The following is a 24,842-nucleotide window of genomic DNA, read 5'->3' on the forward strand; positions in this document are numbered from 1 at the left end:
GTTTTTCTGTGACTGTGGTGCTGGAACACTGTCTAATCCTTGTACATTAGCTGGTGAGCCTACACACGATACAGACACACTATATGACTCTGCTCCACCTATAGAATCTAATACATTGCAGCACAACTGAATTCCTTCCCTAAAGAAAAAGTCCTGCCATTCTAACATCATAACTTAAAACATTTTTTTTGGAAGAAGACTTAAAATATTTGCCCATGCTACAGGAAGAGACTGTATTAAAAATGGATACACGAGGTCAGTTGACACTATGAAGCTCAAGCTACCAAAAAGAAAGTGGCAATATATTGACTCAGGATCTCAAAGCTGGGTGTTTTAGCATTACTGTGTAAAGACTTTCGAAGGGACAGAAGTGAAGAAATAAGCTGCAATTTTGTACAGATACCAACTTCTGAAAAAAAGCTGGGGTTTTTACAGCTAGCATTGAATGCAGTCCAGTTTGCAGTAGTACTCTTCAACAGACAAGCAGCTTTGTTGCTGCCTTTATGGACATGGGTACCAATTGCTTTTGTAATATGGTAAAAATGTGAGCTAGCACTTCTGCGTTTCTTTTGATTTTTTTTTAACATGTATTCAGATTGAGAAATATGATTTTAATGCTTTAATCTCATGTAGTTTGTTTTTAATTTCAAGCAAATCTTCTTGTACTTGAATGTGCCCTGTTTTGTTAGCACACCTAGACTTGCTGTAACTGTACTCATGTCCCAGTATGTACGTTCTTTCTATGAAAGAGAAAACACTAATCTTAAATTATATCCAGCAATGTTTCTGGTATCCTTTAAGAAAAGTTAAGACTATTATTTCCTTCCCTTTCCTGTGCAGCATTCAAAATCACCCCTAGAAAAAGTGAGTGTTTTAATGAGACTTCCTAGGAAGGGATGCACTGTAAAACAAAAAGTATTCTTGTAACTCAGTTTTGTGAAAGGTAAAAACTACTATGTTTTAAAGTACACTTTAGAAAGTCTCTTCAAAACAGTCCTGTATTTGAACTCTGTTCATAGTTTTTTTTTGAACAGTTTAGACGAACTGCTGGAAATTAAAAACAATTTCCTGCATTAAGCTGAGACAAGTATATATACAGCCCTATACAGTTTCATAGCTCCCCCCCATTTATGTGTATTGGTGACAGTGGGTATAAACAGCCTGAAAGTGTATGCATGTACCATAACATCTAGACTTAATATATTGTGGAGTATTCAATAACCATTATGTAGAAGGTAGATAAGAATTAAAAGGGTTTAATTTCCTAGAAAGAAAATGGAAAAATGGTCATTTTTAAAAAATAAAGTTTATTAGATCATAATGTTGTCTGAATTTACCACCTTTGTCAAAAGCCAACTCAAAGCTTCCAATGCAGTCTATAATTCCTTAATCAAAGTCAGCAATTTAGGGACAGCTTCAGCATCTATAGTCGACCTTTCACTAGCCAGGCAAACTTCCCTTAAAATTAAAAAAAAAAAAATTCAGTTCATGCTTTTCATAGTGCATCAACCATCCCCCTTTACAGTTTTAGTAAGGTCAGCTGTATGGCAAAATTATACCCAAGTATAATTACCGAAATAATCGCAGTGACTGAGTCATCTTCTCAAATTCTCTTGCTTTCCTATGTCCCTTTTGAATAACCTCCTCTGGAATATTAGCAAGCCTCGCTGCATTAAAGCCATAGCTTTTAGGACAAGCTCCCTTAATGAATTTATAGAGGAAGGTAATGGTCTCCTGGCTGGGATCCTCACATTCATTTTCTACCATGCATGCCTAAAAAAAGGAAAATATGTTCTGTTCATGTGCAAGCAATGGAAGTACCTGCCTTGATTCCCTCAAAAATCTAAACTTCTGAATAAGCAATTTATTATACATACCATGTGGCCCAGGCGCACTGCAACATTTTGAGAATAATCTTCTACTAATGAATGGTAGTGGGTAGAAAACAATGTACGACACTTTATGTTCTCAGCAAGTTCTTTAACAACCGCATTTGCTATTGCTGTTCCATCAAATGTTGCAGTACCTCTTCCTATGAAAGTAAAATATATGCATAAATTATGTATCTGCCTTATACCAGAAGGATATACCTCACAACAGAATGAAAAAAGGATAAACGGTAACCTCAATTAGTGCATCCAAATAATAGGCCCTGTTTAGCTAAATAGATCTGCTTATCAGCCGTGGAAGTAGGGTGCTGGTTTTAAAGATTTTTAACTAATCTCTACACCCAACATAGGGCTCAAACTTAAAACCCTGAGATCAAGAGGCCCACATTCTACTGACTGAGCCAGCCAGACGCCCCTGCATTTCTTTTTTTAAAGAGTACTCTGCAGGTACCATTGATGTTCAGAAACATCCTATTGTAACAACCATATTTTAATATGATGAAAAAAATTTAGCCTTGGTAAATTAAAAGACCTTTTCACATGATCTCTCTTACCATCTCCCACTATGGTCTATGGCACAAAGGTGAGCACGTTCAAACTTTTTTTAAAGAAAGGTCCGACCATCGTCAAGAAGAATGAAAGTTTTTAAAATAGCCTTTAAATGGAAATTGTAATGTCTTACCTAATTCATCCACAAGCACCAGAGAATGTGCTGTGGCATGCGTAAGTATACTGGCAGTTTCACTCAATTCAACAAAAAACGTACTTTCACCTAAAAAAAACACACAGAAGGAGATCTTTTTAAAAATCCTAAAATAGTACGTTCATCTTTTGGGTTCCTGTCATGAGCTACCCAGTACCACAGGTTACATCTCATGAAGAGATTATGCAATTCTTGAAGGAAGAACATTTTCAAATGCCTGAAAGCACTCCACTAACACCAGAAAAACCAAACATCGAATTTAAATGGCTCACACAAATTTCAAGGCAGATGTATTTATCATACAAAATGTAGAAATGAACTGTCCACTAATAAAGCCTTAGGTGAAAAAGAAGACTCACCTGACATTATTCTGTCGGAGGCACCAAGTCTAGTAAATACTCTATCAATTGGTGTGAGCCTACACACTTCAGCAGGTATGTAACAACCCACTTGGGCCATTACAGCTAATAGGCCAGCCTGTGAAGGAAGGAGGAAAGGTCTTTAATGTATTAAAGAAAAACAGATACAGATAGATAAGAACAATTATATACGAGTCAGGCACTCTTAAAAATTGTTCACAATCCAAAGTAGGCAAAGTGAAGCCTAGAAAACCAAGAGGCTTAGGGCCTAACTGCCTTTAAAACCTCAGAGCCTGTGACCTTTTAACCCACTGCATTAGTGATTCTCAACCCTGGCTGACTACACGGTAGAATCTTAAAATCACTGATGCTTAGAACCAATTCTAGACCGAATGCATCTATTTGGGACGATGGAAGCCCCTCTGTACTTTTTTTGTCAAGCTCTCCCAAGTAATATTAAAAAACGAAAATGGGATTGAAAACCACAGACTATACTGCCTCCTGCTAGTTAGCAAATTTGGTGAACCTAATCATACAGGAGAGCAGGGGGGTCAGCAAATATTTTTAGTCAAGGGTCCAATGTCTCTGTCACATTTTTTTTCCTTTCTACAACCTTTTAAAAAATGTAAGTATGTTTAGCTCAGTGGCTGGCCAACCCCTGGTATAAAGAGAAGACAAAAGCAGTTTCCAACAGTTATTAGAGGTCCTGAATTTCAACTGCTCTCCTACCTGAACAAGTCTGTCATGGTTCTTTTATAAGGATTCCCACACATGAGTCTGAGAAACAAACCTCCAGCATTTTCATTCATTATGAATACATCTACCTTCAGAGGAAATGAATCCAATCAAGTCAAACAGTTTATAAAGAAATCATGACCTGAAATCTCGAATTTTTAATGTATGCTCCCCATAACATGAGGCAGATACCTGATAAAGGTAAATACAATTACAAAGCATTTTTCCTTTGCTTCCTATTATGCTGGTGACTGAATTCTATGTAATTTATGTGCTATCTGGGAAAGGGTGGCCTAAATATGTAATATATTCCGAAAGTATACAAATGACTTTGTATAACACCACCTTAATGTTCAGTTTACCTGTCTCATGAGCGTAGACTTGCCCCCCATGTTAGGTCCAGTCACAAGCACACAATAAGCTTTGCCATTTTCCTCCTCCTCCTCTTCCTCACAGCCTATTAGAATGTCATTAGGTATAAAGTCATCTCCAAAAAAAGTCTTCGTAATGCAGGGATGACGTGATCCTCTAAGGTCTAAGAAGGGAGGAGTGCCTTCTTCTGGCAACAGAACTACTGGACGACACATAGGGCCATCACCCCCTCGACTGTAGTTAGCCAGGCACAGTAAGACATCTGTTAAAGAGAGGGTGAAAGTGAGGCTTCATTTTTGAGGCTGCTTGAGAAGCACAAAAAATCAACTAATTAAGTCTTTCAAAAACACTTTTTCAGAGGAGGACAGTATATTCTAGTTGCTTTTTATACATGTTTTTTTCTAAGAGGCAAACTTACATAAAAGAATCTTAAAGTAAATTCACCAATTTTGAACACCTGTGCTGAGGGAAGATTTAAATTACCCACCAAACTGTTCAAAGTTGTATTGGTTTAAGGAATAATTGTGCTATTCAATTCTGGACAGTTGTATTCAGATCAGAACAGTTCTATTACAAATTTGGGTAACCTATGGTTACTATATTTTTACAACACAGGAAAAAAACCTAAACTGTAAAACAGCAAAGGCTCCAAATAAGTTGGAAATTTAAAGAAAAAGGAAACTATTTATGAAATTGAAAAGGTTGCCAAATTACAAATATATAAATCAGGGCTCTTAGAAATCAACTATAAGAAAAAAGTGTGATAATTTGGGCTAAGATAAAAAGATTAAGATCTTAAAATATATGCATGTAAAGAGATCAACTGAAAAAAGAAAAAAGTGATGTGCCAAGACATAGTTTTAATTTAATTTAGTCTAACAAAAAAGAGAAACTTAAACATTATCAAAAACAGTATCAGATACTAAAGGTACTAAAAATCTGGGGTGCCTGGGTGGGTCAGTCAGTTGAGCATCTGGAACGTATGACTCTTGATCTCAGCTCACGTCTTAATCTCAGGGTTCAAGCCCCGAATTTAAAAACAAAGCAAAATAAAGCCCCTGCTTTAAAAAAAATAAATAAATAAAGGTACTAAAAACCTTTCAGTCTTTCATTCAATTATTCAAGACTGAGTAAGGGCAAAAGTGAACTTAAATTGCTATAGGCAAACGAGCCATTTGTCAAGTGAGGAGGCAAGTATATACATACACGTCAAGACATACACCTTGTTTGCTGTGTTTAGAGATCTACCTCAATGGCAAATGTCCAATGGATTTAAATCTTAACACATAACTGGGACACAAGGACTAACCAAAGTTTGTTCAAAGTCTTACCCAATATTGCGATGCACTCAACAGCAGACTGCCAGTCCTTGTAATTTTTATCAAAGTTAAAGAACAGTCGCCGCATGCAGTCCTTCAATGATACGTCTCTCCGTTCTTCAGCATTTATCAGATTAGCCAACTTCTTCTCAATAGTTTTGGTCCAGTATCGCTTACACCCCTTCTTGGTAGATTTTAGCTCATATTCTTCTGGCAAATTACGAGTGATGAAATTCTCTGGAATTTCCAACTGGTAACGGTTCCTACCGATCCCCCAGTAGACAATGGTCCTACAGCCAATTCGACTGCGCTGTTTCTCCAAGTATTCCAGGAGGCTCTGTTCATTTTCTCTTATGTCAGCAAGAGCTTGGTCATAATCAGAGTCAAATCCCGCTTTGGGAGTAATTAGTCCAGTCTTTCGAGCCTTCTCATGGTCAAAGGCTGTATCCCATCGGTTCAGTTCTATAGTCAAATCTGGAAAACGACCCTCAGGATTTTTTGTCTGTAGAGTAATGACCTGCTTAAGGATTTTAGACTTAAAGTCGTCAACGACTTCTTCCATAATCTCTATAATTTTACATACTACTTTGAATCCTTCTAGAGCAGAAAGAAAATCAATAATCTTTTTTTTGCTGTATGTAGTTTCTTCATACATGATAGCCCTGCTATCTGGGTGGTTCTGGCTCTTCAGGGGAGACCCAACATTATGAATTTTACTCAGCAGCCTTTCAAGGTCTGGAAGCTTCTTCAGAAGGTCTACCACATCAGAGATTTTGTCAGGCACAACCATGAGGTCTTCTATAGCATCTAGACGATCGTTGATAGCATAAGGGCTACAGAGTGGGGCACAAAGCCACTGCTTTAGAAGCCGCTTACCAAAGGGCGTATGGCAAGTATCGATCTTTTCTAGCAGGGTCCCTTCAGTAGAACCATTTGTTCCATTCGTGAAAATCTCCAAGTTGCTTAATGTCACAGCATCTAGCACCATTCGTTGATTGGCTTTAGCAAACACAGCACCAGGTCTTGTAGCACTGACCATGTCAGAATCCAAGGGAATGTATTCTTCAAAATTGGCCATTGATAAAAGCTCTTGATCAATAAGGCATTTTTTGAGGTAGAAGACACAACCACCTAGAGCAGAGAGGGCCAATTCACTCTTCTCTCCTGGTGTCAACCCAAGAGAATCAGACTCTGAGGTCATACCTTTAAGCACCTGGGGTAACATCACCCCACTGTCCTCATTTAACTTCTCCTTAAAATATCCTTCTTCAAGGAGAGTTCTCAAAGTTTTGGCTGCATCCCAAAACTGGGAGCCTGGTATCAGACCTTCCTGAAGAGAGGAGGATAATGAACCCTTCAGAATCATCTTCGTTTCTGTTGAGAGGTTTCCTTTCTCAAACAAGACTTGTACTGGAGGATAGTGTGCCACTAGAGTCCTAAATCTGGAACAATGGCGATCATCTGAAAACTGACCTATGAAAAACTTTCCCAGTGAGGTATCAACAAAGCATACTCCGTACACCCGAGTGTGGCCAGAAGAATCTTCCTCTTTTTCTTTGAGGCTAAGAAGATACTTACTATAGTTCTCAGAGGGGTCACCTTCCAATACACTGTAGGTCTGTGTACCCTTGGTAATGACTCTACAGATCTCCCTCCTCACCACTCTGTCATACTTAGATATATGTGCCATCTTCCGGCATCGTGCCTCCATCATTTCGGGGGTCTCAGTCTGTTCCACTCGTGCTACCTTATAGCCCTTCTGAACCAGAGAATCGGAGTATCGGCCAAATGCTATTTCAGGGAAACCAGAATGAGCCCAGTTGCCTTTCATGAACACCAGACCTAGTTCGTTGACGCCAGTAAGAGCATCCATGTGGTACAGCTCATAAAACTTCCCCACCTTATAAAATATAACCAGATCAAAGTTCTGAGACTTAATCTGCCACCACTTCCTCATCCCAGGAGTACAGGAATTAAGGAAATCCTCAGGAACAAAGAGTGTGGATGCATCAAAATCAGGGTGATCGGGTCGCCGCCTGTGTAGATCTCTTCTCTTTTCCTCCTTAAGCCACTCTAGAGTTTCATGATACCACAAAGTGGGGCGACTACTATCATCACATCCTCCACCAACGTGGGCTTGAGATTCAGAATTTTGAGGGGCAGAGAAAGCAGTCAAAGCACTCTTGGTGTCTGATGAAATGCCAGGTGACCGTTTGGTAGCCAAGGGCATTTCCTTCCTTGAACTTTTCCTTTTGAGAGAACCATTTCCAGTCACCATTTTCCTCCGCTTTGAAGCAACTTTGACAGGACTGTCCAGGCCCTCACTGTCACTATCCCCCACTCCACTGCTTATTTCATCACTGCTCCCTTCCTCCTTAGCATCCGGCTTGAATTCCACATCAGAGCCACCAACGTCACTCTCAGAGTCTGATATGACCCTTCGTTTTTTTATTTGGCGGCTACTTCGCCTAGATCCTTGGACCTTAGGCCGTACTTCCTCTTCACTTTCAATTTCATTTTCTTCTTCACTCTTACCTGATGAGTAAGTTGCACCTACCTGGCAGGCAAAGAAAGAGTTACTTAAATATAAGACAAAATCTGGAAAATTAAAGTACTGCTGTGGAGTATCTCTCAATATGCTGCAGTATCCTGTATCAGGAGGAGAACCCAGCTCCAGAAATGAGAAACTATGTTCTTTAAGGAATTTCCAAAAAGGGCGCCTGGTTGGCTCAGTCGTTAAGTGTCTGCCTTCGGCTCAGGTCATGATCACAGGGTCCTGGGATCGAGCCCCGCATCGGGCTCCCTGCTCCGCGGGAAGCCTGCTTCTCCCTCTCCCGCTCCCCCTGCTTGTGTTCCCTCTCTCGCTGTGTCTCTCTGTCAGATAAATAAAATCTTAAAAAAAAAAAAAAAAGGAATTCCCAAAAAATAAGTATCAATTTCAGTAGCATCACACTAGAGAATTAAGCAATTCTCTCCTGACAGTTTTATCCTGTACAATAGTGTGGAAGCCATTAGCATGACCATACATCCCAAATACCTACAGGTGATACCCTCATTAACAGTCAGCTGTGGAAGTAACTTTAAATCTCCCTCTGTTAGCCTGGATCTTTCTTCCAGGGTCATCTCTCCTCTTCCAGAGGGACATACGAAGTTTGCCATTTTAAGCAGTGCAATCTATACAGGCTTTCTAGTCCTTGCTCTTCCACAAACCAGCTGTAGCTTCTTGGGCAAGGCCCAGTTCACTTATCATGGATCTCCCACACATGGAAAGTTGTATGAGGCCAAATGATCTTTGTATTACCATCCAGTTCTAAACCTTTCACTGGTGTTATGACCCCTGTCCTCAACCTCGAAAATGAGATTAAAAATCTCTTTTCTTTCATTTCTCTTAAAATACTCATTAGTTTATTCCCTACCTATAACAGAACAAAACATAACATCAGGCTTAGTCATAAATGAATCTCTTAAGCACATAGTTCATTAATTTGTTAAAGTAGAGAAGAATGATTTAATCACTCAAATAGTGACCATTAATACCAAAAAAAAAAAAAGTATCGAGAACATTAGGTAATTAATTTCCAGGGCTTGACCACACCCTCATAGAGAGGCTTACTGCCAGACATCATAACCAAGTTTATCAACATGTCCTTACCGTCCTGTTGTTACCAAAATGGTGTACTACCTCTTACGGCATGTGTCTTCTAGCAGGCTTGAAGCTTGAGAACTTAAGCAAAATGGCTGCTGAGATTCTAACCTAACTTAACCTACAGTCCTACAGAAGTGTAGAAGTATGTGTATGAGTATTTGGGGTACCTGGGTAGCTCAGTCTGTTAAGCATTCAGACTCTTGATTCTGGCTCAGGTGGTGATCTCGGCTGTGAGATCAAGGCCCCGATCAGGCTCCACGCTGAGTGTGGAGCCTGCTTAAGATTCTCTCCCCTTGGGCACCTGGGTGGCTCAGTTGGTTAAGCGACTGCCTTCGGCTCAGGTCATGATCCTGGAGTCCTGGGATCGAGTCCCGCATCGGGCTCCCTGCTCAGCAGGGAGTCTGCTTCCCCCTCTGACCCTCCTCCCTCTCATGCTCTGTCTCGTTCTTTCTCTCTCAAATACATAAATAAAATCTTTAAAAAAAAGATTCTCTCCCCTCTTCTCCCTCTCCCCCTCCTCATGCTCACACTCTCTCACAAATAAAAGATAAAAGAAGATGTGTATGAGTATTAAAGTGTATGTGTGTGTATACATATAAATAAAACAAGAGAATATCACTTTAATACCCCCCCTTTTCCATCACTTTCCCAACATAATTAACAACAGACTGTTGAACAATATCCCACCTCCATCTCTTCTTCCTCTGGTTCTGAGGGCTCATCACACACTGCCAATTCAAGCCTCTCAATCTTGTCTTTACTCAAGGCTTCATCTGCACGTTGCATTGCTCTGAGTATTTCAGGCTTTGAACTGTAAAAATGACCTCCTTTTTGCACTTCCTTCGATTTTGAACCTAAAAAATTTAATTTATATTTCTTATTAAGCAAATCTTACTCATTTATAAATAAGAACTGTTAGCTAGGGAATGGGCTCAATGTCTAACACGTGCACTAATGGACAAGCATGAGAAGAATCAAGTACAGTTTTTAACGTCCCATTACGTTTGATTGATAATAGATCAGTAAAGCCTACAGTAACTTAAATTACCTATTTTACGTCCTTGAAGTTGCCTTAACTATTGGGTCACCCAGAACTACTTCATCTCTCTTCTAATGACCTGGGACTGTGGCCCTAAATAGATAAAGGCACCCCTCTTCAGGTGAAGGAGATGTAAAAGGGTTTTGAGACCCTTTGTACAAAAAAATCACTTCAGGAAGGCAAAAACTACACTGTCAGTTAAATGAAGCTATGATACTAAGTTTATCCCCAAGGTAATTAAATAGGGTATACTAAAAACAAAACCCTACTAGTAAGGATACTAACATTTTGGAAGGGTAACCCAGTTCAAACTTTGAATGGTTTTGTTTTTGTTTTTTAGGTTGAATCAAATTGTTTTGTTTTCAGGTAAAACTCTTCCTTTATTCCTTTCAGATTATTTTTTTTAAAAGATTTTATTTGAGAGAGAGCACGCCTGCAAGTGGGGGGAGGGGCAGAAGGTGAGGAGAATCTCAAGCAGACTCACCACTGAGTGGGACGTGGGGCTCCATCTCAGGACCCCAAGATCAGGACCTGAGCCAAAACCAAGAGTCGGATGCTCAACTGACTGAGCCACCCAGGTGCCCCAAGAGCTGTAATTTTAAATGACACTCCTATCCTCTGAGCAAAAGATTATATGCAGATGATCACAAGTTTAATGGCAGAGGCCTAACTAGCAATGTCTTTGTTTTCTTCTGACTGAATATAATTAGAAAACAAACCTGAACTTGTCTAAATTTAACAGATCCAAACATTACATTATTTCCTTCTTTCTACTGTATACTAAAACTAATGGGACATCCTAAAGTGCCATTACATTAGCAACTTGATGGGCTGCCTAAAATAAAGGTGCAATTGCCCACTTTTCTCAAGAGCTGCACCAACAGTACAAATTGCAACAATCAAAGTCCATTGGAGGGTGGCTCCTAACTTCCTCAAGTGCCTGTTTGCAGCTGCATGCACCCCCCACCTATCTAATGACCTCATCATTCCCCAGAAAATCCCTGATGCAAACTGCTTTCCAATTTTAAGGACCTCCCCCCTCCAGAAAGAATTAAAAACCTAGTTTATCCTCATCCATGCTATTGCAACAATTTCGGAATTTAAAGGGCAAAGGTGGTACACAACGGGTGCCTTTACAAAATAATGACAACATAAATGTAAACTTTTTTGGGTATTTTTAAATTAAAGTCATGTTGCCAAAGCTTTGTTTAGAATCTCAAAAGTTGGCGTGCCTGGGTGGCTCAATGAGTTAAGCATCCAACTCTTGATTGTGGCTCAGGTCAAGATCTCAGGGCCTGGAGATGGAGCCCTGAGCTAAAGATTCTTCCCACCCCCGCCCCCACGCACTAGCGTGCTAGCTCTTAAAAAAAAAAAAAAAAAAGGAATCTCAAAATTAGTCCTAGAAAAAGACCTTTTGTTACCTGGTTCAACTCTCCTTTTACATATGAATAAGCAGGATCTGAGTTACTTTTTTGGCCAAGATTATACAGCAAATTAGTGCAGAAGACAGAACCAAATTTCCAGATTCTTTCCATCCTGCAGGTCAGATTTGCATGCAGACTGCACTTTCTTCAGTGTGCCCTCCTCGCCCTGCAGGATGACGCTATGACCAAAAGGCAGGATTCCCAGAGATTCCTGGGAAATTGACCCTTATTCTGATTCCAAAACACTGAGTTCAACAGCACCCTAGCCTGGAGAATCTGAGGGTAATGGATAAGGACTTACTCATGCTCAAGCGTATACGGGCAGTGAACCTGGCAAACATAATGAGCGTGTGCACTGGAGAATTCAAGAAACTGATAGGCCCAAGTGAAGCTACACAGGCAGGACTGCTGACGTCTAGGACATAAAAAGCTGGGCCTGGAAAAAGCACATCATGGTTCCAGAAGTCTGATGTGAAACTCAACTCAGATGTGCTCCTAAGTGAGGATTTTGAAGGCTAAGTAAACATGCATCTCCATCTGCCCTAGACAGTGTCACTGATCTATTTGCTACATATCCTGACCGCACTGCCTTTCTCTTAGATCTCTGAAGATCGGGCCCTGTTAATTTACCCTTTTCATGCCTGAATTTGGTATTTGGGTCCAAATGAGATCTAACCATGAAAACATTTTTCCCTTACGGGCATGATATTGCCATTAAGTCAACTGAAAAGACAGAAATAAAAATTCCACCCCACAACAAACCAGCTAAAGACCAGCTGCATCTTCTCTTTTTCCCGTGCTGGAGGCATCCACCCTGCCACTCCTGAAATTTACTGGCATAAAATACACTTAATGTCACTGTACGGGAGTCGCAGACACTTGTGCTGCATGCTTGCTCTCTTACACTCTCTCACACACACTCTGAAGAGTGGACTCTCTTACCTGTATATGGCTTTAATAGCCTTCTGCTAACCCAGCCCCTTGTTGGGCTGTCATCAAAAAACTGTACATGAACTCGGACAGACTTCCCTTTCTCACGGATGAATGTTCCATCAAAAGGGTGGTTGTAAACCAGGCAAGGCCACCAGGGGTAACCCTCCATCTTGGCCCAAACCAAATCACCTGGTGAGAAGTCACAAGAACTGTTGCCAAAAGGAAATATATAACTTGGTTAATATTTGGTTAAGTTACATTAAAGGCAATTACGTACAAATAAGCAATTCCAAGGAAGGCATCATTAACACTCCTTTGAAGTCTTCTGGCATTAATATTCAAGCACAGACATTCCAGAATTTTTTTTAAATCAGATGTTCAAAAAAATAAAGTAAAATTTAAAAAATCAGATGTTCAAGTCATATAATGAATTCTGGTATTAAGGTGAGAAACTGTTTCTCAGAAAATCAAAGTTTATATAAGCTATGGCCAAATTCTGGTAGAATACTGATGCAAAGAAAAAGGCACAGACTCATTGTACATGCTCTGCAAACTATAATGTATCACACGTGTATACTACACTATGGGATGTGTCAGGAACAGGACCTGACCCATGGTATTACTAAAATACCAAACATACTATGTAATTGGTTAATGATAATAAATATTACCTCATCAGACTCTGCTTGGAATCTGTTTCCAGTTAACACTCCACAAGCTACCTAGCACACTAACCCCCACCCCTAGGAATCTGTTTTTATGGAAAAAGTAAACAGAGAAGCGCCTAACACGCCCCAAAATAATGAGTATATATGCCTGCAGAATCAAAAACGAAGATTCACTCTTCATGAAAATTAATTTGGTCCTGAAGGTTTCCTGAGAAAGGGAAAGGAGAGCGTAGCGGGAGAGGAAGAAGAATCGAGCTGAAAAGACTACAGCAGATGTACGCCTGAAACTAATAGAACACTGTATGTTAGCTAACCGGAATTAAAATTCAAACTTAATAGGGGCGCTTGGCTGGCTCCGAAGGCTAAGCATCTGGCTCTTTATTTCAGCTCACGTCCTCATCTCAGGGTCAGGAGACTGAGCCCTGCGCTGGGTGCAGCACTGGGTGTGCAGCCTGCTTGAGATTCTCTCCCTCTGCCTCTGCCCCGCCCTGCTCGTGCGCGCACTCTCTCTTAAAAAATAAAACTTAATAAAAAAGTAAAAATTAAAGACTCCAGCAGAGACCCTCAGTGATGGAGATACCGCAACAGCTAATAAATTCTGCTCAAATACTATATACCAAGATTTTCTAAACTTGCTTAAAGGTTTTCATTAAATAACTGCAAAAGTAAAGTAAGTACATTACAAACAAGAATATTTTAGAATAGCTTGCATTAGTACCCTGGGGCGACCTTATTCAGACCCAGTCATGAAGTTAAAGCAGTCCTGTCTGGAGAAATGTGAACAGGAAACCCCTAGGCTAGACAATCAGCAAAGCCAAACTACAGCATGACTTCAGCGGAAGCTCTTCTCAAGGGCCTTTACGGTACGTGCGCTCTTACAGGAATCTACAGCAACCTGCACAAGCACAAATCCGTAAGTACTGCCGGCAAGCTCACCACACGGTGGATCTTCAAACAGGAAGCTCCGTCTATACAATTCAAACTTCTCCCTTAAGCCCTTCCTCCTTACCAACATGTCCACTGACAGGAGACAAAGACCCTGACAGCCACGCAGAATGCTCGACAAGCCTCCCTACTGTCACGCCGTCTTTCTCTTAACTCTTGGCCAAGTAGCCACTTAACCACAAAAAGCCTGTCGCAAGTGCAAGTATCAGAAAACCACAAGCTTTCTTTGTACGGAAGTACCTGAGACTACCCTACAGCTGTACTCTTTTTCTGCTGCTAAAGGAGGGAAATAACTTGTCTCCCTAAAGACACTATCAGTTCTGAGTCTGAACCCGACCGTAATTTTTAGAAGACTGGCCAAACAGAGTAAGTACATGTTATATCAGTGAACACGTCCCCCCTCAGGAAGCGTATTTCTGGCTGTACAGTCTTGAGACATTAGGCTTCAAAGCAGATTTTTCTGAAAGGGGGATCACTAGGGATACCTATCTGTCAAGCCTGGCTGCCCTTTATTTTTTTTTTACAGATTTTATTTATGAGAGAGAAAGAGAGAATGCACACTGAGCGGGGGGCAGAGGGACAGAAGGAAAGGGAGGGAGAAGCAGACTCCCCGCTGAGCAGGGAGCCCAACTTGGGGCTTGATCCCTGGGGATCACGACCTGAGCCGCCAGCAGTTTAACCGACTGAGCCACCCAGATGCCCCCTGGCTGCCCTTCTTAAAGGCAACTAAATCCCTTAAAAGAGACGCAGGTAACGTTTTGGTGTGTACGTAGCAAAGCGTGAACCCCATCTGGCTAGTTTGAGGCAGTCCCTTCCCTAGGTATTGAATTTATTATATATATGGGGATGAGCCCTGAGCCTGACCAGTATGGGGTGAGGTTTACAACGTGTTCTTGGTTTGTAAAATTAAAGAGGACTATTTTTCTTGCCTTTGTGAACGGAGTTATGGAGGGTAAGGACTAAGTGCTGAACTGGACACCAACTGTTTTATTACATACATGTCTTACAAAAGTTACAAATTCTCAAGAATGGAGTTAGTGCATAAGAGACTGGCAGGAATGTACATCTTGGTGATACATTTGAAGTTCAAAGGAGCAGGATGCCTCAAATCCAGTGGAATTCTATTTTGCCTGGTAGGAGGCAACAGAGCACTTGCAGGCATCTCAGTGGTCTCGGAGGCCGGACTAAGTGCTGAACTGGACACCAACTGTTTTATTACATACATGTCTTACAAAAGTTACAAATTCTCAAGAATGGAGTTAGTGCATAAGAGACTGGCAGGAATGTACATCTTGGTGATACATTTGAAGTTCAAAGGAGCAGGATGCCTCAAATCCAGTGGAATTCTATTTTGCCTGGTAGGAGGCAACAGAGCACTTGCAGGCATCTCAGTGGTCTCGGAGGCCGGACTAAGTGCTGAACTGGACACCAACTGTTTTATTACATACATGTCTTACAAAAGTTACAAATTCTCAAGAATGGAGTTAGTGCATAAGAGACTGGCAGGAATGTACATCTTGGTGATACATTTGAAGTTCAAAGGAGCAGGATGCCTCAAATCCAGTGGAATTCTATTTTGCCTGGTAGGAGGCAACAGAGCACTTGCAGGCATCTCAGTGGTCTCGGAGGCTCCCAGAGAAACTATGACTAGGATCAAAATTCTTTTTTTTTTTTTTTAAGAATTTATTTATTTGAGAGAGAGAGAGAAAGAAAACATGAGCGGGGGAGGGGCAGAAGGTGAAGCAGACCCCTGCTGAGCAGGGAGCCAGATGCAAGCTTGATCCCAGGACCCCAGGATCATGACCTGAGCTGAAGGCAGACGCTTAAGAATGAGCCACCCAGACGCCGCTAGATCAAAATTCATGAGCAAAAAAATGAGATGGCCATGCCTGCCTCCTGAAAGTTCCTTTCTATCCTTAATTAAGAGTAACTCAAGTTTCTGAGACCCAGAAGACATGGGGAAAATTTTTTTTAGCTTTATACCTAAACTTACTATATAATAAAATATTGCTGTTTTAACATGAATAAGTTCATTCTAGTTTTATCCCAAAGGAATTAACTTGAGCTAAGAATACTGTTACCTTAAAACTCCCACTTGTGCAAATGTAGTACAAATTGTAAAACGAACTATACAGTGTTCAAAGGTCTCAAGAATTCCAAGCAACCAATTTAAAAATTTAGTATCTTTAAACTTATTTTGCAAGGCAAATGTACATACTCACTAGAGAAAAAAATGTGTAAAAGCTAATTACAATCGGGGTGCCTGGGTGGCTCAGTGGTTAAGCGTCTGCCTTCGGCTCAGGCCATGATAGAGGGTCCTGGGATCAAGCCCCGCATCGGGCTCCCTGCTCGGTGGGAAGCCTGCTTCTCCCTCTCCCACTCCCCCTGCTTGTGTTTCCTCTCTGGCTGTGTCTCTCTCTGTCAAATAAAATCGTTAAAAAAAAAATAAGAAAAAAGCTAATTACAATCAATTATCAGTTTTGAAGTAAATTCCTTATCTGTAAAGTTAAAATGAACTATTCAAACTGTTCTTCAACATCACCTTACCCTAAATATATCTTACACTTACAGAATCTTACACATAACCTAACTTTTCTGATGTTCGCAACTGGCACTACACTATGTAACGCAAAGACTAAAACATTTAGTAATAAGCACTGTTCCTCTAACGCTAAAAGTGGACACTTAAAAAATTCTGGTCCAGGAAACCGTGGCTTCCAACCAAAATGAGAATTAAGCAAGTAATAAAATATACTGTGTAAGGGCACCTGGGTGGCTCAGTTGGTTAGGCGTCTGCCTTCAGCTCGGGGTCCTGGGATCGAGCCCGGCATCGGGCTCCTTGCTGGGGGGACAGGGGGGAGCCTGCTTCTCCCTCTGCCCCTCCCCCTGCTCCTACTCTCTCTCTCACCCCCCCAAATAAATAAAATCTTTAAAAATAAAATTTTTCTTCACTTAATACTAACAAAGTTTTTACATTTATTAATTTTGTGGGCAAACTTCAACTCTTTATAGGTAATTTTAAAATTTTAATTTCTAGTAGTTGTGTAGTTTCCAAAGAATACCAAAATAAAAGGAACATATATTTTAATCCATGCAAATACTCAAGTTTTCCTACCAACATTAAATACTGTATTTTAAAATATAGAGGGCATGCCTAGGTGGTGCAGTCAGTTAAGCATCCAACTCTTGATTTTGGCTGGGGTCACGATCTCATGGGTTGTGAGATCGAGGCCAAAGTTGGGCTCTGCATTTAGCACGGAATCTGCTTGAGATTCTCTCTCTCCCTTGCACTCCCTCTCTCAAATACATCTTTTAAAGCAATAAAGTATGGAAATATAATGCAAGCCTGAGTTTCACAGCTGGAATGTGCTATAATCTGTCATACACTGGTCCTTATAAGTGCCTAATAATCCTATAAAATCACATCCACCTATTCCACTGGCTCTATTTAAAGCTTTACTCAAGTTACTGCACAGTTTACTGTATTTTCATATTTGGCTATATCTTCTGACAATCTTAACATCTTTCTCTTTTCATATAACTGTATTAACAAGGATCATTACCTCTATGCAAATCCAATTTGAAAATATGTGGGCCGAAAAGTCACCTCACATCTAAGGATTTTATTACAATGTAAAATACACTGGGTCTTTATAAAGCCCAAGCTAAAATGCGAAAATAAATATTGGGATTATCGTACAATGTACTTATAAAGAAGATCCAATTATGACTTTACGTGTTTTTAAAATGTTGATACATCTTTTTTTTAATTTTTGTTAAGTTTATTTAGGTAATCTCTACAGTCAACAGAGAGCTCGAACTCACAACCCTGAGATCAAGAGCTGCCCACTCTTCCAACTGAGCTAGCCAGGACCCCCCAAAATGTTAATATATCTTAAATGTTTGATATTCTTGGGATTCCAAAGACAGTAAAAAAAAAAAAAAAAAAAAAAAGGAAAAGCTGACAGCTCAGAAAAACAAATGTAAAAGCCTTCATACAACTAGGGCACCAGGCTGGCTCAGTGGGTAGAGCATTTGACTCCATCTCAGAGTCATGAGTTCAAGCCCCACATTGGGCGTAGAACTTACTTTAAAAATAATAAAGCCTTCATACAACTAAAAATAAGAAATGTCTCAGTAAAGCCAAACATACATTGAACAGATTTTTGCTTTAAAATCACATTATTTTGCTTTCTCTTTAGTCCATAATCTTGTTGTCAATTACTGGTTGCGCCCCAAATTCATAATCAGCGTTTTAAAAAGGCTATCTACTTAAAAAGAAAAAAAAAAAAATCAGTAGATATCAAAGCACTACTAGAATTTGCTGCTGTAAGCAATAAAAGATAAACTGGGCTTGTCTAACAAAAACTTACGCATATAAACATTGAGTCATAACATGAAAACACTCTCAAGCCAACTTTAGAAATCAGCTATCAGAGTTTGCATCTAACTCTCAAGGTGGACCATTAGAGAAGACTTCCCCTATCCTCCAACAACTAAATGCAGTACTGAGAAAAAAAGAAGTAATCAGAAGTAATCAACCTACCAGTGCACTTATGCCCGTATACCTTTTCCTTCTTCGGCTTGGGTTAACTATGGCCCATCATTTATACACTAGGGTGTAGGGTGACCATATAAACTAGCATCTAAACTGGTGTCTAGTACTATTTTCTAAATAGCATTGGAAAAGAAACCTAAAAGTTAGAAGAAACCAGGTTCTTTAGATTTTTTTTTTTTTTTATTACTAGCACCACGCTCTAACCAACTGAGCTAACCGGCCAGCTGCCTAGATCTTTTTTTTTTTTTTTGAAGATTTTATTTATTTATTTATTTGAAAGAGAGCGAGAGCCAGGAGCGGGGTGAGGGGCAGAGGGAGAAGCAAACTCCTTGCTGAGCAGGGAGCCAGATGCGGGCTCCATCCCAGGACCCCGAGGATCATGACCTGGGCCAATAGCAGACGCTGAAGGGACTGAGCCACCCAGGCGCCCAGAAACCAGGCTCTCTGTGGAGCAGCTTAATTTCATGCCTTAGAGCAGGGAAAACAGTCATCAGAATATTTTCAAAAGCTCTGAGGTAATGTAAAGCCATAAAAGCAGCTCAAAAGAGAATCCCATAGACCAAATTATGACAAGTTGAGCATCTTTTTTTTTTTTTTTTTTTAAGATTTTATTTGAGAGAAAGCACATGCAAGAAAGCACAAATAGGAAAGGGGAGGGGTAGAGGGAGAAGCAGACACCCTGCTGAGCAGGGAGCCCAATGCAGGGCTCCAACCCAGGACCCTGGAATCATGACCTGAGCCAAAGGCAGATGCTTAACCGACTGAGCAACACAGACACCCCAAGTTGAACATCTTTAATGTCTGTTTTAATTACGTCAATTAAAACAAGTTAGGTCTGTGACACTGAGTCCACAGGATACTTTTTAAAGAGCTTGAATTTTTTTAATTCTTTTCTCTTAGAATAGCTAATATTATATTAGGTGTGAGAGTTGGAAAAACGTATTGCTATAAATATGTTTAACTGTATGAACGTTCTTAGGAAAGCACCTACAACTAGTGCAGCTAGTTACCTTTAAATAAAGGTGCTGAAAAAAGATTTGCCAGGTCTGACTGTTCCTTGTCTGTGAATGGGAACAGGGCATACAGTTCAGAGAGAGACCATTATCACTGAAGACCGTAAAAAACAAACTAGCCAAGATGTGTAGTAATAATAATTTTTTTTTAAAAAGCCAGATTTAAGTGGTCAGAAGCCTTACAGGTCTCTCAATTATGATCTTAGTAAACTACAGAAAAAATTAAGTATGAGACGCAGGCTCAGGACACACATACGTCCTGCTACTCTTCTCTCTCCTTTTTTTTTTAACATTTATTTATTTTGAGAGCACACACATAGGCCCTTGGAGGGCAGAGGGAGGGAGACTCCTCAGACTCCACGCTGAATGCGGAGCCCATGCAGGGCACAATCCCAGGACCCAGAGATCATGACCTGAGCCGAAATCAAAAGCAGGACACTTAACCAACTGAGCCACCCAGGCGCCCCTCCTTCTACTCTTCTTATAGCCATTTACTTCAAACTGATGTCATCTTGCCTCCCTCCTTGCTCTTATGTCCCATTATCTGCATCATCACCAACACATGCCTCACCTAGCACTTTGGTCTCTCAACTCCTCTTCTAAATCCTACCCCCACTACCACTACCCACATGCTCTCTCCATTACCAACAGGTCTCCCCACTAAACACACTTAAGCCACAGTGAGATTTCTTTAAGATTTTATTTTTAATGTAATCTCTACGCTCAATGTGGGGCTCGAACTCACTACCCCGAGATCAAGTCACATGTTCTACGGACTGAGTCAGCCAGGCACCCACAGAGTGAGCTTTCTAAAACCTCAATCTCCCCTATGGATTTCTTAAATAAAACCTATAGAAGTATTAGCCATAAAGAAAAAGATTGACAAACGTGACATTACAATTAGTAACTTCTGTTCAAAAGATGTCATAAGCTGGCAAAAAGGACTACCCAGGGTAGAAAAAGACTTTGCATCACACACCACTGGCAAAGAACTAGGAAAAAAACCAAAACAGGCAAAACCCTTGGAACACTTAAGCACGAGGAAATGTACATGACCAACACTAAAAGATGCTCAACTTCTTTTTAAAGCTTTCAACTGACCCTCAGAAAAAGTCTAAATGTCTTTGTGGCCTATCAGTCTGCTCATGACTGGATCCTTACACACCCTCTCCAAGGCTCCTGTCTCTTCTCTTCTATCACAATCTGCAGGACCTTTTTCCTGAACCAGCTTCCTAACACCCCCTTACTCCCACTGTAGCCTTGCTAACTCCTACCTATCTCTTGGGTCTCAGCCTGAAGAGCCAAAAGCCTACGCTGACACATAACCCCCCTTCCCCTGACCAAAGCTCATAGAGCTTATAAATCTGCTTCTGCTCCAAGAATTGCCTTTTTGCTTGTCCTATTCAAGGGTGTATCCAGGATCCGTAATGCCTAATTCTGTGCCTGGCAGAGTAGGTACATGGACATTTGTTGACTGAAGGCCTTTTAGCACGGATGCAAGAATAATCAATTCAGGGGCGCCTGGGTGGCTCAGTCGTTAAGCGTCTGCCTTCCCCTCAGGTCATGATCCCAGGGTCCTGGGATGGAGCCCTACATCGGGCTCCCTGCTCCTCCGGAAGCCTGCTTCTCCCTCTCCCCCTGCTTGTGTTCCCTCTCTTGCTGTGCCTCTGTCAAATAAATAAAATCTTAAAAAATAATAATAATAATCAATTCACGTTCAAATAAACATTATAATACACCTTGCATGTCTCATGATGAAATGATGAAAATTTTATGGAAAAACAGTCTGTTATGGAGGATGCAAATGTAGGGGAGGAAAAATGTTTTTCCCTCCATCCTTTTGAGTTCTTGGCTGAGACCCCCTTAGTAGTAAAAGGTTAATGAGAGAAAACCTAACAAAAGTTTAACGTGTATACCCCCGTATACACTGGATACTAAGGAAAACTGAGTAATTCACAGAGATAGCCCAAGTCACCACCTTAAATACCATCTGCAGCTAAAGACAAAAGAAAAATGGAGTGAGGGGGAGGGAGCGGACAGGTATGGGAGGCTACCAGGGAAGAACAGCAAACAAGGACTATGGTTGTTATGCAGATTTAAGTCAGAAGCTCTCCATTAGTTTCTCCTGATTTAGTCATCCATCTTTTCCTGGAGACACCCTTACAAACAGAGGTTTCCTTTATAAATTAAAATGACCCTTACAGAGAGTAACATTCGGTTACTTCTCGTATCTGCTGTTTCTCAGAAAAAATAAGCTCAGGGGTGCCTGGGTGGCTCAGTCAGTTACGCGGCTGTCTTCCGCTGGGGTCATGATCCCAGGGTTCTGGGATCGAGCCCCATGTCGGGCTCCCTGCTCGGGCGGGGGGGGAGCCTGCTTCTCCCTCTCCCTCGGCCTGCCTCTCCCCCTGCTTGTGCTCTGTCAAATAAAAAAATCTTTAAAAAAAAAAAAAAAGAGCTCAAAATAATCTGTAAGCCAGAGACACATCCTACTACTCTTCACACAACTATATAGTTAAACTCCCTGCCTAAAAGGGTCGCTTAAAGGAAACTAATGCCACTTAGGACTTCGGAAAATCTGTAGGACACCTAAAACTCACGACATTTTAAACAGCCTACTCAGAACCACTAACCAACTCTCTGATCTTGAAGGGAGTTTTTCACTTTTTCTAAACCTCTATTTCTTCATCCTTTCAAAGGGCCACCATTACCCTTTGTGCCTAATACAATACCTGGGATACAGCAAATGCGAGCTTTTCAATATGTCGCCCGCTGCTCCGACAAAAGGCCGGCCAAGCCGTGGAACAGCACGGAACTGCTCAGAGCGAGAACACCTCCCGGCAGGCTTCCCCACAATCGCGTCCGTATACCCCTGCCCAGCGCCAGACCACGGCCTTTAGAGTCTCACTCTCGACTCGGAAAATATTGCGGGGCCCCATCCTCCCATGCAATTGTCAACAAGAGACACCGTATCATAATATAGCATCTTTCTCAACTCCACACAATACTTCCAAAATTAATATAGCCTCTAAATTCATTTGTCTTGGTGCACGTTCGGCCTACCTATGGGATGACCTAGCCGATCCCAGCACTTTCTGCGCCCCTCCACCTGCCCCGCCCCGCCCTGCAACCCTCACTCGGACCAATCAGACTCCTCGGTCTGCGGCGTGACACACCCCCGGTGCGCTCAGCTCGCGGCCCACCCCCCCCCCCCGCACAGCCCACAAGCAGGCCAAGGGCCCACGGCTCCCAGTGTACAGGCGCCCGAGGCTCAAAACCAAACATCCAAGCGTGTTCTCCGAACGTCTGCTGGCCCTCAATTCCCTATCCCAGCTCCGAACGAGGAACCTCCTCCTCGAATCCCACTCACTGCACGCCGCGCCCCCACAGCCTCCGGGCTACAAAGCGTTCATCCTCCCCGAAGGCAGTCCTCTTTCCCGCCACCCCTCCCCCGCTGCAGGCAGGCACCAGCCCCTCCCCCAGCCCTGGGTGCGCACCCCGCACAGAGCTTGCAAAGCGCCTTTCTCTTCATGCCCCACCCCCAATGCTCCCATCTTCCCTTTCTCTTCGCTAACCCGGCCTCCCACCTGGTGGTACCCTTCTCTTCCTCCAAAGTCTGCGCGTCTCCTCCCCCGCTTTCTTCCTGCAGCCCATTTCCTCCTACCCTGTTTACAATCTACGCCCCCTAACGCCAAGGCTACAAACTCAGGCCCCGCACGCTTTCAAGCCAAGTATGCAGCCCCACCTCCTCCAAGCCTAAGGCCTGGCTGCGAACCCCCCCAAGTCCTCCAAAGCGAGCCTCCCTTCCCCAAGCTCCCTGCGCTCCCACCCCCGACGCCCCCCCAACCCCGCTACCTGGCGGGGACCGCAGGGGCGGCAGATCTCCGCAGCCCTCCATTGATGTTCCTCGCTTCCCGCGGCGACGCGGAGCCTGCCAAGGGCCCAGGCCCAGGCTCGGCCTCGCTCCAGGCCGCATCCCCGCCGGGAGAACGGGAGGCCCCGGTGGCTGCGGCGGCGCCGCCGCCTACACCTGAAGCCCTGACCGAGGCCTTATTAGCATTATTCAGCGCTGGAGACTTGGGGAAGAAGCTGTACAGCGTGCTCTGTCGCGACATAGCGACGGCCAGCGAGGCCCAACCGCTCTGTCGGACCGAGCCCTTGGAAGCACGGAATAAACCGCGCGGCGACTGCTGGCGGGAAATCTGGGGGGAGGCGCGCTGCGCCGGAGGAACACTGGCCCCAGCGGCCAATCGGCAGGCGCCCGGGCGTGCGCGGGCGGCGTCGCGGGCGGCGTCGCGGGCGGCGCGCGCCCGGCCCCGCCCTCTCGGGCCGCCGGGCGACGTGGGGCGGGGAGGGGGCGCCAGGCCGCGCGGGGCCCTAGCCCCAGGCGGCCGGAGCGGCGGTGGGTGGGCCTGGCGCGCTCGCTCCGTGGGGCCGATCCGGGCTGGTCTGAGCTGGAACGCCCGGGCCGGAAGCCGGGCGGGGCCGCGGAGCCCCCGCCTCGGGAAGCCGGCCCTCTCTGGAAGGGAAGCGGGCATGATGGGGCTGCGAGCGGGGGCCGCGCGGTACGGACATCACGCACTGCGTGGGCATGAGTGGCCTGGTTGCAGGAGGCGGACCCAAGGGCCGCGGAAAGACGCCCTTGCGGAGAAACGGCTTCCCGCGCCTGCATGAAAAATCCTGTGGTTAGAGCACTTCAGGGGAGGGGGTGGAGATTCAGGCTTATTCAGCGGTGGATCGAGTCTCCTGTTCATCTTGTATTCTCAGAACGTTGCCCTTAGTAGGCACTTGACACGCTTGCTAAACGGATGCTAAGTGGCAAGCACTTTACATGTTTATAATAAAACCTGCCAGCTACACGGAGCTTTCCAATTATTTTACATAGATTAATTAAATCTGCTCAGTAACTGAGGGAAGTAGTAAAGGGCCACAGTTCCTTATCTGAACCTTTTGGACCAGGTGTGTCTCAGGATGCAGAGTTTTTCAGATCTAGAAAGGGAACAGGGTGTGACTAAAGTTCCTATTCTCCAAATGCAAAAAAGAAATAGGAAGACTGACGGTTCTTTGGCCTTGATCCCAAATTATGAATAAGTAAGTGGAATCTAGAATCCTGGAAACCAGCCCCAATCAGCAACAGCTGTGCTTTGGTAAAAACCTATGTAAGATCAGCCCTTTGCTTTGTTCAGGGAGACAGTGTTCTGCCACAAGTTCTCCTTTGCTAGGCAAGAAAAAAACCCAGCAT

The 24,842-nt window shown here is 42.8% G+C and overlaps 2 protein-coding genes across 4 annotated transcripts in view; one reads left to right on the forward strand and one right to left on the reverse strand.

Annotated features, from left to right (window-relative positions):
• FBXO11 (F-box protein 11) overlaps positions 1-11,916 on the forward strand; it is a 96,415-nt gene extending 84,499 nt beyond the window's left edge. For all 3 annotated transcript variants that reach the window (XM_045885045.3, XM_064572522.1, XM_064572521.1), the window contains one exon: positions 1-11,916. In XM_045885045.3, the coding sequence (XP_045741001.1) occupies positions 1-130 (130 nt within the window). In that variant the 3' untranslated portion in view covers positions 131-11,916.
• MSH6 (mutS homolog 6) lies at positions 1,288-23,814 on the reverse strand. The gene is made up of 10 exons (XM_045885043.2): positions 23,456-23,814; positions 12,429-12,628; positions 9,711-9,877; positions 5,390-7,934; positions 4,049-4,320; positions 2,952-3,069; positions 2,572-2,661; positions 1,878-2,032; positions 1,574-1,773; positions 1,288-1,458 (listed from the first exon to the last, which is right to left on the reverse strand). The coding sequence occupies exons 1-10, from the start codon at positions 23,713-23,715 to the stop codon at positions 1,377-1,379; spliced, it is 4,089 nt and encodes a 1,362-aa protein (XP_045740999.1). The 5' UTR covers positions 23,716-23,814; the 3' UTR covers positions 1,288-1,376.
• Positions 23,815-24,842: the final 1,028 nt, after the last annotated feature.

Source organism: Mirounga angustirostris, unplaced genomic scaffold (assembly GCF_029215605.1).
Source record: "Mirounga angustirostris isolate CCGP_5_RB_7025 unplaced genomic scaffold, mMirAng1.0.hap1 SCAF_10, whole genome shotgun sequence".
Lineage (NCBI taxonomy): Eukaryota > Metazoa > Chordata > Mammalia > Carnivora > Phocidae > Mirounga > Mirounga angustirostris.